Source organism: Myotis yumanensis, unplaced genomic scaffold (genome assembly GCF_028538775.1).
Source record: "Myotis yumanensis isolate MYYU_CA2020_CCGP unplaced genomic scaffold, mMyoYum1.0.hap1 SCAF_8, whole genome shotgun sequence".
Taxonomy (NCBI): Eukaryota; Metazoa; Chordata; class Mammalia; order Chiroptera; family Vespertilionidae; genus Myotis; species Myotis yumanensis.
This window is the reverse complement of record NW_027223759.1, coordinates 9,813,633-9,831,891: the sequence shown is the minus strand read 5'-3', so window position 1 is coordinate 9,831,891 and position 18,259 is coordinate 9,813,633. Positions and strand designations below refer to the sequence as shown.

At 40.4% G+C, this 18,259-nt stretch overlaps 1 protein-coding gene and 1 non-coding gene across 7 annotated transcripts in view; both read right to left on the bottom strand.

Moving 5' to 3' along the window:
• CDK15 (cyclin dependent kinase 15) overlaps positions 1–15,318 on the bottom strand; it is a 73,461-nt gene extending 58,143 nt beyond the window's left edge. For 3 of the 6 annotated variants that reach the window (XM_070421859.1, XM_070421860.1, XM_070421858.1), the window contains exons 1-4: positions 14,995–15,318; positions 14,068–14,217; positions 13,763–13,863; positions 8,731–8,810 (exon numbers count right to left, since the gene is read on the bottom strand). In XM_070421859.1, coding sequence (XP_070277960.1) covers positions 8,731–8,810; positions 13,763–13,863; positions 14,068–14,217; positions 14,995–15,117 — 454 coding nt within the window. In that variant the 5' untranslated portion in view covers positions 15,118–15,318. Of the gene's footprint in view, positions 1–8,730; positions 8,811–13,762; positions 13,864–14,067; positions 14,218–14,888; positions 14,969–14,994 lie in introns of those variants that run through there. The other 3 variants (XM_070421863.1, XM_070421861.1, XM_070421862.1) reach the window with 3 other exon arrangements.
• On the bottom strand, positions 10,456–10,590 carry LOC139015895 (small nucleolar RNA SNORA42/SNORA80 family). Its single transcript, XR_011472543.1, has one exon. It is a non-coding gene; the product is annotated as a small nucleolar RNA SNORA42/SNORA80 family (small nucleolar RNA).
• Positions 15,319–18,259: the final 2,941 nt, after the last annotated feature.

The window sequence follows — 18,259 nt, the reverse complement described above, 5'->3', positions numbered from 1 at the left end:
TGGAGTGGCCTGCCTTCTAGAGCAGGACTTTGCAACACGTAATCATTTTCTAAAATTCAAAGTCCCACAGGGGCTCAGAAGGGATGTTGGGTGGGACTGGGAGAAGGCAGGGATAAGAGCATAGGGTGAAAAATGGTTAAACCATAATAAACAGTGGAGGGGACTTCTTAAGGGGAGAACTGCAAACTTGAAAAGGGGACAGAGCCAAACTTGGGAGCCCAGAGGAGTGTGTGGGGAGGGCTGAGGACTTTTTGCAGCTTCAATAACAGGTTGTTATTTGGTCAGTAAGAGCAGCCTTAATGGAAAAGTCACCACAAAAGGCCAGCGAGTGCCTGGCTGGGGGGTTCTTTATTTATTTATTTAAATCTTTATTGTTGAAAGTATTCCATAGGTCCTCCCTGTCCCCCTATTAACCTCTCCCAGCCTGCTCCTGGCAGGGGGGTTAAAAGGCTGTGTCTTTGGTGGTTTCAGAGATAAAACAGAAGGGAAGAGAGCAGAAAAGGCACAAAAAAGGGATGTCTCAACTCAGAGTATCCCTATATGAAGAAACAGTGTCCTTCACACTTAAGGGGAAGGAAAAATTAAAACTCAAATAAAAACTCAAAGCCATGTTCTGCAGGGGATGCCCGTATATCATGAATCTCGGGCAACAGCTCTCCTCCGGAATTCTGTAAGATTGACAACAAGCTCAAATGCTCCCTTCAAATTTTGCAACATTACTTCCTTCAATGACCCTTTCCCATTGTAATGCAACTCTGGCAGCCATTCCCGCTTCCAGGGGGGGGGGGCCTCCATTTTCCTCTGGAGAAGCAAACCCTCCCCTACTCAGTGCCTGCTATTCCGTGGGGCTGACCCACCCTTACCCAAGACTGGGCTTGTGACCCTGGCCCGTCCAATCAGAGCACAGCCACCCTTTGGCCACAGTGATTGGTTCAGAGACAGGCACAAAGCCCTAGCGTGGGAGAGCCCCACTTTGCCAGTGTCATGAGGATAGAAGTGCTTTCGTCTACACGGTGAAAGCTGAGCTTGTAGGCTTTAACCAGGAGCTGCCCTGGCCAGCTTACCCACACCTGGGAATAAAACTAAGGCAGAGAAAAACAGTGTTGGGGATGGACAGGCCCGGACTCCTGGTGACATCATTGGCTCCCTGCTAGTGTGTAGTTTCCAGGCCTCCGAGCCAGCAAATTTCCTTCTTTGCTCACCTTAGTTTGAGCTGGCAACCTCTTACCACCCAGGGAGCCCTGCTCTGTCCATGAACCCTACCTTGCTCTACTGACGAATAGTATAACTTTACTGTTTGCCACCCCGAATCCTTATGAGCTAAATGTATTACTTCACTCTTACACGTCCATTGCTTTGTACATGTACAGTCTTATAGGTATCTGCTTAATATCCCTAGTCCCAGACTGAAGGCTATATGCGAATAGCGGGAGTGACTTTCTCTTTCAGTTGCCGCCACACCACCCGGTACAACACTCAGCCAAGACTAAGCACTTAATTTATCAAGTATATTTATTGAGTGTCTTAATGGAGAGCTGGCTGTGGAGCCAGGAGCCCTCCTATGGATCCTGCCACTTTCTAGCCAAGTGAGCTCGGGGCAGTATCTCAACCCAAGTCTCAGTTCACTCCTTGTGAGAAAGAGATAACGCCTTCCCCAACCTGACTTCATAGGATTGACATGAGGATGGAACCAGATTCCGTGCTCGGATCCCTGGCAAATGTCAAGCAGCACACGGTTGCAAATTAGAATTAATATCCCAGACAACAGGTACTTGGCCCTCCCTTCCACCTTGAGCCCCACTAAATCCCCACTCCCAGGTTAATAAATTAAAATTTTGTTTCTGTCAACTCATAGATACAGAGAACATTATGATGGTTGCCAGATGGGAGGGGGGTTGGGTGAAAAGGAGAAGGGATTAAGGTGTGCAAGCTGCCAGTTATTAAAACAGTCATGGGAATGTAAAGTACAGTAAATAGAACGTAGTCAACAATACTGTGTTAACTATGTATGGTGTCAGATATGGAAGCTGAACTTATTGGGGTGATCATTTTATAAGTTATGTAAATGTCTAATCACTATGTTGTATACCTGAAACTAATATAATATTGTATTTATTGCATCCAATTGTAATTTAAATTTTTAAAAATTTTGTTTATATCTGTTTCTGCTAGAGTTTCCAACACCTTCCATACTTACAATGACTTCTAACCATCAGTTAAACATGCTGGTATTTTATGTGTATTTTTATTTGCAAATTATGTTCATTTTCTCTCTCTATGCCCCCCCCCCCAATATTACAAAACATGCACCAAAATTCGATTTTAAATGGATATGGTGAAGCTGAAATTACTAAGAATATTGTAAAGATATTTAAATTTATTTTTAATACAAAATTTAGTCTCGCTTAAATATGATGTTACTAAAATTCCTGATGCTTATTTTTAAAATTATGATGGCATGTTTTGTTCATTACAATGGCTCCAAACTATCATTTGCTAAAAAGCTCAGTTTGATGTTCACTTAGGATGAGGCTCACTGCTAATATCAGTGACTATAAATCTTTATTTCATACAGAGTTCTTGATAATTTCTGCCCTCGTCAACTCACACTCCCTATCCTTGCTCACTTGGCTCTAGACATATTGGCCTCCTACCTATTCCTTGGACATTTCCAAACACATTTCCTCCCTGGGTGTTCACAGTCACCTTCTTGTCTCAGCTCCCTGCACGCCTCCTCCCTCCCTTTCTTCAGGTCTCTGCTCAAAGTCTTGGCTTCCCTGACACCCCCACCCCAGTGATCTCCATCCCTGTGCCCTGCTTTATCCTTCTTCATAGAACTTATCACCCCTGGCATATTGTAGCACTTGTTACACTGACATATTATATATCTGTTTATTGTCTGTTTCCACCCTTAGGAATATAAACTCCATTAAGAGCAGGCATTTTTGTCTTGTGCTTATGGCTGTGTCTTCAGTATCTAGAACAACGTCTGCTATATTGTAAGCATTCAATAAATATTTACTATTGAGTCTGTGGTCACCAATTGCCTAATATCATTTCTATACCTATAATTGGTTGGTATAGGGTGTTTTGGCTGATGGTGCTTTTATTTCTTGTTTCTTTTAGTTGTCTTCCTGACTGTTGTGTTATGGCCGTGTCTACTACTGCTTTTTTTTTTTTTTTTTTTTAACACCCAAGAAATACTGAAATACTTACAGGGCAACTGTGACTTTTAATGACTAGGAATAGGGAATTTACATGAAAGAGTAGATGATGTTTAAAGCATGTATCTCATGGCGTTGGTATATTGTTTGGTCCATCCACCAGAGGAATCTAAAATGCCCACAGCCTCAGATGTGTGGGCCTCAAACCCAGAAAGGGAAGATCTTTCTTCTAATTTCAAGGCTGCCTCATAAACTTCACAGCGGGATGTGGTGTCTTCTGCATGCTAAGCAGCCGAGGGAGAAGGGAGAGGTCTTAAAACCAGAGCATCCTGATTCCTGTAAAATTATTGTTTTTATAATTCACATATTCTGAGTCTACTAATTTTTGTTTTTCTTCAAAGAAAAAACACAATGATAAATCGGGCAGTCTTTAAAGCTCCAGACAAATGGGATCACGATGGAATTTCTTTGAGGGCTTCCAAAATACTTTGATGATGATGATGATGATGATGATGATGATAGCTAACACTCATTGAGCATTTACCACATGCCAGGCATTGTTGTAAGAATTCTGCATATGTTAACTTGGTATGATCATGAGAACACCCAGAAAAGCCAAAGAGAAAAACCTGAAAAAAAGACAGCATAACCCCAAAGATCAAGGAGAATGACCCACAACGGAAAGTTATTAAGCATGTTTTAAAAAATGCAAGGTATTTCTTTCTTTATTTTCAATGTCCATAAAGGTGTTTAGGATGACTGACTGGTTTAACATTACATGGAATTTAATTCAATTCTCATATATGTAAGATATTTAATAATTTAGGAAAAAAGTTATTTTTATCTTGCAACTATATGAGAATATTTAATTTCTTGGTTTTGTTCATTTCATTGGGGTTTGTGGTTCAGTCAAGTTTTTTGAAAATGGATGCTTTGCAGGTGTAATGGGTCATGAAATTTTGAGGATACTCTACTCTGTTCTGCTTCAGTTTATTATTTTTTAAAAAACACTTTTATTGACCTCAGAGAGGAAAGGCGAGGGAGAGAAACCTCAATGATGAGAGAGAATCATTGATCGGCTCCTGCACGCCTTCTACTGGGGACTGAACCCACAATTCAGGCACGTGCCCTTGACCGGAATTGAACCCAAGACACTTCAGTCTGCAGGCCGACACTCTATCCACTGAGCCAAACCAGTTAGGGCTATTCTGCTTTAGTTTATCATCTAAAGGAAAGGTTAAAGATGATGATTACCTGGAAGAACAAGGCTGACTCAAAGTCCTAGGGCACAGGTATATATGGTAGTCAACACCCTTTCTAGGCTGTGAGCTCCTCAAAGGCATGTCCTGTTCCTGTCCCTGTCTTTGCATCTCCAGCCCGCAGCCTGTGCCGGCACGTGGTGCTCATAAGGCCTCGTGAATTAATGAAGGCCAGGCAGTTGAAACGAGTTTATGTAGGAGTCAATAATGGAGCCAATTCCTTCCCAACCCCCACTAGGCATTGAATTAAAAAGAATTTGTATTTCCTGATGTTGCATTTCCTCTGGCCTAGGTGTCACAGATCAAGTAAGTGAGTCAAGTTATGCATTCCAAGAAAAGAAATCATCAAGGTAAATATTAAAACAAATGTTAAATAAGTAGTTATTATCTGATTTCTTTGGAATTGTAATTTGATCACGTAGCATCATCCTGGCAAGATTTTGTTTTATAAAAATGTAAGTATGCTATGTCCTCGATATGATTTGATTGCATTTAATGAAGAACTTCTTGTCAACCTGATCTGCTCAATCTATTTGTGGAAATCAGTGAATCAGTGGTTCTAATTGGTATTCTGTACCTCACCATATGACCTTAGGGGAACCTTAGTCTAGTTTTGGCTCAGTTTTATCATATATGAACTGGGAATAATTATTTTGTAATGTTTTTTACTAGAGAATGATCTTAAAAGATTCTTAGCTAAAACTGTTTCTAATTTAGGCACTGCAGTTACTGGTGCTGTAGAGTTCATGATAAAATCAAAATTGACAAGTATGATATATATCATTTTTTTAAATGTTTCTTCTGCATTTTGCTTAACATTTATACAAAATGTATCATAAAAACAGATTTTTACTTTTACTGTTGCTAAAGAAGAAATGCTTGAGTTAAGAAGTTCTACATTTATCACAATACAATAAATTTTATCTACTACCTAACAACTTTGATTCCTAGTTCTGAGATCTCAGTCAACTTACCTAACCTCTCTAAAGTTCAGATTCCTTCATCTCTACAACAAGAACAACACACTTTACCTACTGGAGTTGGTGTAAGGGTTTTTAAAAAAGACAATGTGTGTGTGTGTGTGTGTGTGTGTGTGTGTGTGTCTTGGGGGAGGGGGAAATATGTCATATGCTTAGTCCTCAAAAAAGGTTAGTTCTATGACTGCTCCTAAAAAATGCTGCTAACAGGCTGAAAGTCCTGGTTTTAAACCAAAAGGTTCTAATTTTTTAGGAAGATATTTAAAATACTACACATTATCAAAATATTGATACACTGTTTAATAAAACTAGGGAACATATTCTTATACAAAAACGTATAATATCAGCCTACTCCTAGTTGTAAACATAAACATTTAAAATATAACTCTAGAGCCACTTATGAATGATTTTCTAAGTTGCTGGAAGGTAGCTAATCCTTTTAATTAGCAAAGGAATGAGGGTAGAGAAAGGGCCTATCGTGTGCTCTACTGTGCGTCCGGTGGCCAGCAAAATACCTGGCCATAGTAGGTGCTCAATAAATATTTGTAGCATGAATGCATAGACGGTGTACAAATGTTCGAATGAGAGAGATTTGGTTTGAATTACAGCTATATATTAGAAGAAAAAGAATATCTCTCTTCAAAGGTTGTTAAGAGAATCGAAAGAGGTAATATGGGAAGATTATCTGGCATGGGTGTTAAAACATGTTTCCCTTAGTGCTGTTCATACTTTTGCTAATTTCGTATTACATGTTAAGATCAAATAAGTATTCCAAATGACCAGATTATTAAACTGCCACAGGTATTCCACTTACATAGAGACCATACATACAGTAAAATCATACTCAATAAATCTTTGGCTGCTAGAGCATCAGTGCAGCCAAACTGGTCAGGAAAAGTAATTCCTTCTTCAAGGCTTTTTAAAGAAGTCTGCATTACTCGTTCAGTTTTCCTGCACGTGGCTTTCAGTTGCCTTTTTAGCTAGTGACCCTGGATTTGAACTAATGAATTCCAGCTGTTCCTACTTTGCCTTCCAGCCCTTCCCATTTAGCCTCCCGTCTCCCTGGCCTCACGTCCTTAAAGTTCTTGCAGGAGAAGTGGGACAGTGCCAACGTTTTCCAGCGAGGCCTTCTATCTCCTTGAGGGGAGAAGGCGGCTCTAACAAGGGCCCACAGCTTCTGCACTGGTGGGAAAGGAAACACTCATTGTTGGAAATTAGATGCCTGGCGACCTGCAATGTGTCACCAATCCCTGTGTGGTTTTTCATATCGTGAAGCAACGCATTCAGTAAGGTAAGTCCATAAAGCCAGCCTACAAAGTCCACCGTTGAATCCTAAGTGTAATTGCAAACACCTGTGATGGAGAGCCAACTCCTGGTAAATGTGCAGTAAAAGAAACGCTTCGCATACAGAGCAACACGGGCCCAGCTTTCCTGAACCATGCTGAGAAGCATCGGGTGGCAACACTGGCAAAAAAGGATTGGTCAAATATCACCCCGAAAAACTTGGCTGCGGGCAAAATCTTGGAGTGAGGCAAGTCTGAAGCAACAGACAAGTGCATGGAGGATGGGGTGAACCTGGGCCTGGAGTCCCTCCCTGTGCTGGTGACCTGGGGACTTGTGTTACATGCAGAAATGCTCCTTAACCTACATACATCTCTTTCTAAATCTGATCGCTCTTTAATGGGGACCACCGATAAGTGCATTCGTAAATGCAGTTTCCATTATATTAAAACCATGCTTTCGTCCAGAATGCACCTGATCCTACCAGGCTGAATCCCCAGATAACCTGACAGCCATTTGGCCCTTCCAGTTAAATTCAAAAGAACACATGTCCCAGGGGCTCTGAAAGACTTTTGAAAGTGGCATCAAATTCAGTTATAAACTCATTTTCTGAATTGCTTTTTTCTGTGCCTGTTTGCATAGTCCATCCTTCCAAGCTCCTTTCAAAGTCTACTCACTCCATTAGCCACACGGATGCTAACTGGTTCTCATCTCAGTTTATGTTGTATTTTTTTTTTTTTTTAAAAAAAACCTCCATTATAACACTGGTTGTAACTGGAACCATCTGCTCTGTTACATCTGAAAATGATATAGAGCAAAGATTGGGCTTTTTCTTCTCATCCATCTCAACACCCCCCCCTCCCCCCCCCCACCCCCCCCCCCCCCCCCACCCCAGAGTGGTGCAGGCAGGATGTGCACATACAGAAGGGAAGGGAGAATGAAGTCGTTTAACGGGGAAAGTGAGGCCAGGGAAGAGCCATTTCTCTGGGTTTTTGATGAAATGGACAGCAATCTCATTCTCATTTTATTTCAAATGGCTCTTGTAAAAGGTTAATAAGTGGAATTTTAAAGATTTATATTCACGATAGTGGTTTTTTGGTGGTGAACAAGTCATCACTGAGGGAAATAAAACAAGAATGGAATGATAATGGCCAGCATTTGTTGAATTCTGAAAATGGACCGTGATTAGTGCTCTAAGTGCATATTCTCATTTAATCCTCATAACAACGAAAAGAAATAGGTAATATTATTATCCTCTTTCTGCAATAAGCCAAGTCTTAAATAGGTAAAGTAATCTACCCACAGTCACACTAGTAATTGGTAGATCTAAGATTCAAACCCAAGTCCACCCTCACCCCCTTGCTATACTCCCCAGGGTACAGAGACAATACAGGCACAACAATAGACATACATGCCTTCCCAAAGAGGTTTTCAAATGCTATCTAAACCACTTATTATTTTCAAGTAAATTGTTTATTAATTGTAATTATATTATTAATTTTATCTTTTATATGGATTTTTCTGAGGTTATTAGCTATAGCCTTAGCACTTAGTATGGGACCAAACACACAAGAAGACACTAAATAAATACTCATTGAGTGTATAGTCTTGGTCAACTAATACAATACTTTTGAATCTTGATTTCCTCAAAAATGAGTAGCAAAATGATAGTGTAACTATACTTGAAAAACTGGTAGGAAGAATAAAATTACAATTATATTATTACTTCTAGAAATATCAAAAGCTAGATACTGAATGGATAGACTCAATGCATTCCCTCTCCCCGCCCCCCCCCCCCCAATCAATGAGTTAAAACAGGGGTCCTCAAACTTTTTAAACAGGGGCCAGTTCACTGTCCCTCAGACCGTTGGAGGGCCGGACTATAGTTTTAAAAAAAAAACTATGAACAAATTCCTATGCACACAGCAGCGGCAAAAACACCCGGCGAGCCGGATAAATGTTTTCGGCGGGCCGCATGTGGCCCTCGGGCCGTAGTTTGAGGACCCCTGAGTTAAAACATATCGGTTGGGTCCATTTCACTCCTCTTACCTTCTCGGATGGCTGTAAATGGGACTCCTTCCTCTTCATTCATGCTGATGACTTTTAAAGCCACTAGTTGTCTGTTTATTCTAGAAGAATGGGGGGAAGGGGCGCACATTAAGATGGCTCATTACAATTTAACATAAACAAGTTTTCCTTCCAAATATATTCTAGCATACGAATCTACAATTTTTCAAAATAAAAAATGTTAAAAGTCATATAATATGTATATGTATACCAAAACATTTTTTTCTCTTTACCAAAGTGATCCATGTTTATTATAAAAATAATTTGGAGATACAGAAATCAGAGAATGCCCCCACCCCCCATCAGATCCTTCCTCGTAATATTTTGATGTACTATATTGTTCCTTTTATTTTCCTTTGTGCACTTATCTCAGCTATCCTTATTTTTCATCTGAATCATTGTACTAACCTCCTAACAATCTCCTTGCTTGTACATAAACAATCACTTAACACATATTTTGTATGTTTTATGTATTGTATATTGCTTCCTTACAATAAAGTAAGCTAGAGAAAAGCAAATGTTACTAAGAAAATCCTGAGGAGGAGAAAATACATTTACGGTATTTGTTGAAAAAAAATCTGTGTATAAGTGGACCCGTGTTGTTTGAGGGTCGACCGTAAACTGTGTGCACATGGAAGACAAAATGCACACGTGCACAAAAGTGATAGAGTACAGACAATCTTTAAGTCTTCAACACTCATTTGCTGGTATATATTACCTTTCCTTTTTATAGCATGTATGACTTTTTCATTTTATTTCAAAATGTTTTCTTACAGTAACTATTATTTCTTCTAAAGTGGATATCAGTAGATGTGTAAATTTATGAAATCAAGTTTTTATCTTAGTCTTCTTCTAAATTGAGATATAATTGGCATATGTTGTGCAAGTTAAAGGTGTACAATGTGCTGATCTGATACATTTATATATTGCCATATGGTTACCAGGATTTCTTTAGTTCTTGCCTAATGTCCCTTTTCTGTTCCAGGACCCCATCCAGAATACCAGATTACATGTAGTTGTCATGTCTCTTTAGGCTCCTCTTGGCTGTGACAATTTTCCAGACTTTCCTTGTTTTTGAGCACCTTGGCACCTTAGTCAAGAATTTTGTAGGATACCTCTCTGTTGGAGGTTTTCTTATGATTATAACACTGGGGTTAGGGGTGTGGAGGAGGGAGAGTACCATTTTCATCACACCATAGTAAGGGCGCATATCATCGTAATTATGACTTGATGTTGGCCTTAATCACCTGGCTGAGGTAATGTTTGTCCGATTTCTTCCCTGTAGTTACCCCCCACCCCCACCCCCAACACTATACTTAGGGAAGAATGTCCCTGTGAGTAGCTCACACTTAAGGAGTGAGGAGCTGTGCTCCCCCTCCTTGAGGGTGGGATAGCTACACATTTGCGGGGTTGGTTTTAAGAGCATGCTTTTATCTTCATCTTTTTGGCCTATTTATAGATAAAAAGGATTACCACATTTTAATTTCTATGTCTTTAGTTGTGGAACTGAATTTTCATAAATGTATTGGTCTTTTCTGTTCTTTTATGATTTGCCTTATCTGCCCACCATTTTATTAAACTATTTTGCATATACTCTTCAACAATTTCTTTTGTTTGCCTTATCATGTCTTTGACATGTTGAAATTTAAAAACTTTATGATGTTCAACGTTTTCTAAAATACTCCTCCCCGCCTCCCACCCCCCTCAACCTGTGTAACCTGCTTCAGTGCCTGGGCCTATGGGCAGAGGCCAGGCTATGGTTCAAGGTCACAGTTTGCTCTGGCATGGGGCACTACAAAATGTTTTACTCAGAGCATAGCTCTTTGAAATTCTCACCACTCCTCCAAAAAAGTTTTTTGGTCAAATATGTTTAGAAAATCCTTTATGCTTTAAAATTTTCTCAGCCTTTCTTAGATAGTACTGGTATACATGCACATTTTAAAGATGTTGAGAGCACCTACAATGAAGGTCACATTTTAGTTTGTTCCGGGGTTCCCAGTGTCAATTTTACCACAGTAACTCTTTCAATAAAACCTCTGTTAAGGTGTCGCAAAATTGGGGCTTTGTAGAACATACTTGGACAGATGGGGCCCCATGGACACTTCCAATCTTCCCTTATGGGTTCTGACTTAAGTGTTATGTACACACAGAATTCTCTTATCTGTTCTTCTAGTTCCTGGATTTTTTTTTTTTTTTATTTAACTCTTTAACCCACTGGGAATTTATATTTCCAAGTTGCTAACTATTGTCCCAGCTCCATGTATTGGACTGTCTTCTTTTCCTTGCTGATTTGAAGTGCCACCATGATTATATATGAGATCTTACTAATACTTGGATTTGTGACTATTCAGAACTTTAAAAACTCATACTTCTTTGATCTGTCTTTTCTTATACTTGTGCTACACTATTTTAATTATTGTAGCTTTTGAACACATTTACAATGCAGTAAAACTCTAAATTAGAGAATTATTAACATCTTTGCACTATTAGATGTTCTAATCCAAATATCCTTACAACAGCCCCTGGAATGATCTTCAAGACCCTATACACCTGTCCTACGGCAGCTGTGTCTTGTCCCTGTCTTCATCTGCTTCCACTCTCCCCTCCCAGCACCAGGCCTGCTCCGGCCTCAGGGATTTCTCACCTGCCGTTCCCTCTGCCTGAAGCTCTTCCACCTCACATGTGCACAGCTCCCAGCTCCCTGTGTCAGAGTCTGTTCGAGTGTTCCCTTCTCAGTGCGGCCCCCTGTCATCATTCTTTTAAAATAGTAATCCACCCCTTACCCCTCTTCCCTGTTTTATCCTTTTTCAAAGCACTTTTCACTCTCTGACAAACTCAGTATTTTACTAAGTTTAATAATTGTCTATCTCACTCCCCCCCCCCCCCCCCCCCCCCCCCGCTTCCCCCGCGACTAGAAAGTACAATCCATATGAGCAGGGGGTTTTGTCTCCTTCTTGGAGGAATCCTTATTGGCTACAGTAATGCCTGGCACACAGTGAGTGCTTAAAAAATATTAGTAGACTGAATGAGTGCCCGTATGAAAAAAAAATGAATGCCCTTATGGCTCTTCAAGTGTTTAATGTTCCTTAATAAATCTTTATATAAATCCTGCCTATTTGTTGAAGCAAATGCTTTTTGTTACTGCTACTGTGAGAGTAATTTCTCCCACTATACTTTCTCTTAAATGGTTATTGCTAATACATAAAGACAACTTTTGATAAGGATATTTTTATTTTGTAACTGATCTTACTGTTTATCATACTGATTTTGATAGTTTTGTGGGTTTTTAGGTAGACAAGTCTATAAGCCCCCAAAAAGTGATATTCATTCTTCTTTTCCTCATTGCATTGGCTAGAACATTAACAGTAATCTTTAACTATATAATAAAGAGGTAATATGCAAATTGACCATCACACCCTCGCACAAGATGGGGGGGGTAGTTGTGGGTGATCAGGCCAGCAGGGGAGGGCAGTTAGGGGTGACCAGGCCAGCAGGGTAGGGCAGTTGGGGGGGACGAGGCTGGCAGAGGAGGGCAGTTAGGGGCAACCAGGCTGCCAGGGGAGGACAGTTGGGGGTGACCAGGCTAGCAGGAGAGGGCAATTGAGGGTGACTAGGCCAGCAGGGGAGGAGTTAGGCATCGATCAGGCTGGCAGGGGAGTGGTTGGGGTGATCAGGCCAGCAGGCAGAAGCAGTTAGGGGCAATCAGGCAGGCAAGTGGTTGGGAGCCAGCAGTCCTGGATTGTGAGAGGGATGTCTGAGGGCTCCCATATTGGAGAGGGCGCAGGCTGGGCTGAGGGACACTCCCCCCACTAGTGCATGAATTTTGTGCACCGGGCCTCTAGTAAAAGATAATGGGCACTCTTGCCTATCTCTAACTTAATGGTGCTGTCTCTCTAGTAATTAACAACAACAACAACAACAAAAAGTGTGTGGGCTGTTGATGTGAAATATTCTATAACATAGTGAGGAAGTATCATCCCATTCCTATTTTGCTCAGAGTTTTAAAAACTAGTAGTTGATGTTGAACTTTTATCACATGCCTTTTTGGCATCTATTTCTATGATATTTTAAAATTTGCTCTTAAATTACAAATATAATGAATGTCTTTGTGCTGAGGAATAAAGTGAAAAGTTTTAGTGATCTTTCTTTCCCCATCCCAGTGTCAACCACTAGAAGTATCTACTTTTAAGAATATCTTGTGTATTTTTTCAAGACTTCACTATGCACATACAAATTTATACATGTATAATAAGTACATTTGAGTGATTTTTTTTCTAAATGAGATCATAGAGCACATATTGTTCTGTAACTTGCTTTTTGTCTCTTAAAATATTGGACATCTCCCTTGCCAGTTTGGCTCAGTAGATAGAGCGTCAGCCTTCAGACCGAAGGGTTCTGTTTTGATTCCAGTCAAGGGCACATACCTCAGTTAAGCCATTTTATTTTTCAACATCGAAGTGACATAAAGAAATCAGACCTCCATCTTTTTTTTTTTTTACTAAAGAGCAGTGGAGTTCACAGATCTTTCATACATGTTTGACAAAGTTTATTGTTAGCCAAATGGGCACTTGGCTTCTGGATTAGCAGTATTTTTATTCTTCAGCCATTTTGTTTATTTTACGAGTGTAGAAAACGCAGGATTAATCACTTTTTGCATATACCATGCTTTGTAGAAACGAACTTCAGTTTCTCCTCTGAAGGCAAGTGGAAGAATGAAGGAGCAAACTCAAGGTTGCCATTGCAAACTTCCACTGTATTTTAGGGGGAGAGCAAGTCTACTTTGCATTGAAATCAAGAGAAGGAACGCTGACAAACATTATAGTGGGCTGGTTTTAATTGGGGCAGGAGAAATTTGCTTTTCTTGCAAGGTTGTTTAAGTCATCATGTCTTTCCCTGTTGGCCATGGTGTCTTGCACGGGTCCTGAACTTCTGCAATGTGTCACCTGGCTTTACAATGTCAAACCAAGGGGAGGGATCCTCATCTCTAAAGTCTCTCCAGCTATGGGTCACTCACCTGCTAATCCCCTTGTAAACCGTAGCATAGGAACCTTCACCCAGCTTCTCCAAGTTCAAGTAGGATGAGGCTGCCCCAAAAGGGAGGAGGCTCTTCGTGGGCTTAAAGGGAACAGGTAGGGGTGAGAGGTGGGAAAGAAAGAAAGAGCACTTTTTTTTTAGTGTTGACTCCCTCCCCCCCCCCCCCCCAGGAATTTGCTGGAATGTACTTGGAAGGTCAGCTCAGTAATTGCCCTGGAGGTGGGGCCAGCCTCGCTAGACAAGCACACATGAAACCCTCTTGATCAGCATCAGCTGCTCACTCACCCACTGAAAGCCCTGCCTCAGATCCTCTTCCTGAAAAGACTCACTGTTACTGCGTGGCCTTTTGCTCTTGCACTTCCGGGCATGGGCAGCCTGACGTCCCCTGGGGTGAAATGAAGTCATGGAACGTGATGCTTCTTTGAGGTCTGTTAGCTAGAGAAAAAAAGGAAAGTGCAGGAATAAAATGTATGCAATGTCAAGACCTAGTGGCTGGCATAAACAATGCTTTCATTTTTTTTTTTTTTTTGCCTGATTTTCACTTTTCAAATATTTCCTAAGCTTCTGTACCCTCATAAGGCACCTTTCCTGAAGGTCAGATCACTTAAACACACACACACACACACACACACACACAAAATTTAAGAATATCCATTGTTGAAACACTACATTCTTTCTTCACCTAAAAATATGTCCTTGAAAACTTGGCTAACCTAAATTTCTTTGATGGATGGTTTCCAATGTATCTCTGTTTACCTCACACTTGTTTTCCCCCCATGTCCCCTTCACTTATCCCTGTAGGGGGATAATTTTCTACTGTGGCATTGCTAACCACCACGAGCTGATTACTGAACATTTAAGCCCACAGCATCGCAATACTGCAGCTTGCTTTGTACGCGGAGGTCAGCCCTGCTCTTCAGTCCTGGAGAGGTTTCAAGAGAATAACAACTCCTCTCTCAACCTCAAGCCCACTGAGTTTCAGGCGGCCCAAAGCCTCGGGTTATTTTTTCCCTTTTGGTTTACAAGCAAATCTCCAAATTTGATAACAACGGCCATAAATTCCCTGTGACTTTAATAGAAATTCCTTTTTATTGGTTGAGACCTACCGCAGAACAATCAGACCCTGCCTGCCACGGAGAAGGGGGTCGGTCTCTGCTCTCCTGGGTTTGTCAGCAGAGAAAGATGCTGCTGCTGCTGCTGGCAGACAAGTACCTGGATGGCAGCCTCGGTCCTCTCGGGCGCTCTCCTCTGACAGCTGCGAGCATCGCCTCCCTCCCAGCAGCGATGGCAGCTGCAGCCCGGCCGGAGAGTCTTTGCACACAGCTCCTGGCCCATAGTCTTCCAGGCTCCAGGAGAAAGCTCGCGCTGGAGCCTCTCCTTCTCGGCCTCTCCTGTCCTCGGTCACTGCCTTTTCGCCAGAGGTCAGCAGCGCTGGAGCTTTCATATGACTCACATGAGGGCTCTGCTGGGGCGGCCTCATGACTTCAGCAGTTTTTTCCTCATCGGCAGGAGAAAGCATCCATTGGAACCGCCGCTGCCGGCTCTCCCGTGTGCACCCCTGGAAGCAGGTCGGCTGCTATTGGGTGCAAGGAAACTTGGCCCGTTACAGTCAGAGATTCCAGCCCCAAGTTAGCTCTGGGGGTATACGTGGTCTTTATGCACTGACGGTGCTTGTCCGTGTAAACAATCATGATACGAATGATTCAAGTGGGTGCGTTGAGATGTGTTTTCCCCCTGCCTGTTCTCTGAGAGCATTTTGCTTTTCAGGCTTTAAAATATATTTGCAGCCTAACCAGTTCTTAAAAGTCAAAGAAACCACAGAATCATAAAACAGGAAAAAAGCTGAAGATGCTTACTCCATCTCTTCACCTTCAAGCAATAGTGCATCTGGTACTCCCAGAGGGGTAGTCATTCATTCATTCATTCATTCACTCATTCACTCATTCAAAAACTATCTGGTGAGTCCCTGGGTTGTTCTTACGATACAGATACTGTTGCCCATTGGCAGAGAGAGAGGAGTTGGCATAAAATATCTCCTTCTTTTCCTCTGTCCTTCCCTCTCCCCCCCTTCCTTTCACATCAATGTAATTAATGTTTACGATATTAATAGGATGCCACATCAAGGATCTAGCTTAAGCTAGTTTGTAGCCTTTGAACAGAACTTTTTACTTTCCTAGACTCCTAAGGTTGGTTATTGCCACGATAATGTACTAACCTGGGTGAGACAGAATGTAGGACACACACACACACAATCATCATCATTAAAGGAAAAAATGAGGCTTATTTATGTATATTTGACATAATGAGCCTCACAATGGTTTAAAAAACTTTTCAGATGATTTGATTATGAGCATGTATTAAAGTTTTACTTTAATATTTTAATATTGCCACAAGAGAAAATACCTAGAACAGGCCAATTCAAAGAGTCACTCAAATTAGAGACATGTAGTTTTTTGTTTTTGTTTTTTTTAGGTGACTGCTTAGATCAGAGGTTCTCAACCTGTGGGTCGCGACCCTTTTGGAGGTCGAATGACCCTTTCACAGGGGTTGCCTAAGACCATCGGAAAACACATATATAATTACATATTTTTTGTGATTAATCACTATGCTTTAATTATGTTCAACTTGTAACAATGAAATTGGGGGTCACCACAACATGAGGAACTGTATTAAAGGGTCGCAGCATTAGGAAGGTTGAGAACCACTGACTTATATTAATACAAAAAGATAAAATAGTATTTGGTTAAAGACTATTTAACTTTTGATTGACAACCAACACAGAGTGAGAAAAGCTAATTTCTCAGAATATTTCATAATTCCTTTAGAATTTATCACAATTAGATTATAGTTTGTCAGAAATGATGATTTCTTCCTAAAAAGGAGATTGTCAATGTTATCATACAAAAGTTTTATCCCAGACAAGGTTTGAGACAGTTTTTCATGATCACCCTCTAATGATCATAACTTTTCTAATTTTTAAATGGTTAGCATATGAATTAGCCCAGGGGGTGAGTCACCTAAGTCACAAGTTGCTGAAATAGCATAGCCTGATTTTTTTTTAAAGGTGTAAAATGCTCTGTTTTGATACTAAAATGGGCTACTGAGAAATTGTGAAAGATCCTTCAAATTTTTCAAAAATAAAATAATTCATGCTTTGTCTAAAGTCAATTAAGTGACTTCTTTTTTTAAAAAAGTATATTTTTATTGATTTCAGAGAGGAAGAAGAGGAGGAGAGAGATGTAGAAACATCAATGATGAGAGAGAATCATTGATTGGCTGTCTCTTGCACACCCCACACTGGGGATAGAACCTGCAACCCAGGCAAGTGCCCTGACCTGGAATCAAACTGTGACCTCCTGGTTGATAGGTTGGTGCTCAACCACTGAGTCACACCAGCTGGGCAGGATATGTTTTTATTGATTTTAGAGGTGGGGAGAGAGAAGGGGGGGCATTGATGTGAGAGACAAACATCGATTGGTTGCCTCCTGTAAGTGCCCTGACTGGGGATGAAACCCATAGCCTAGGTATGTGCCCTGGTGGGAATCGAACCTACCACCTTTGGGTGCACAGGGTGGTGCTCCAAACTGAGCCACCCGCCAGGGCTGATGTAGTTTTGACTAAAGAAAAAAAATTTAGTCTGAACCTAATCAAGTGTCTAGATCTCATACCAAATTACAAGAAATACAGAGGACAGAGAAGTTAAATAACACTACAAGGAAGCAAACATGAACAAAGATGAACAACCTGCTTTATCTAACAAATCAATGGCATAAAAAAAGAAGATAATTCAGAAATCTTAAGAGCTTCAACAGATGCAATATGTAGACCTTGTTTGAATCCTAATTAGAACAAATCAACTGTAAAACATCTCTCTCCCCAACCAGCTTTATGGAGGCATCATGGACAAACAAAATTGTATATAGTATTTAAGGTATACAAGATTATGTTCTGACATATGTGTTCATTGTAAAATGTTTACCACAATCAAGCTAATTAACATATCTGTCCCTGCACATAGTTAATTTTTTGTTTGCGAGAACAATTAGGAGCAGTTATTTTAGCAAATTTCAAGTATGCAATACAGTATTGCTAACTATAGTCACCCTGCTGAATATCTCCAGAATTTATTCATCCTGCAAATCTGAATTTATATATACATATCTTTGACCAACATTTCCCCATTTCCCCCATGCCCCAGAGACAAATATGAAAAATTAAATATGGTATTAGATGATCTTAAGAATCATTTTTAATTTTGCATGGTAATTATGTTTTAAGACAATCCTACAGTTAAAAATGCATACTAAATATTTATAGGCAGAATGATATAATTTCCTTGTTTTAAAATATTCCAGAAAAATAATGGTGGGAATAAAAATAACAAAATTAGTAAAAATGTTGATGAATGTTTAAGCTAGATGGTGGTTTAATGGAGGTTCACTTTTGTGTATTTAAGAATTTTCTAAATAAGAAAGTA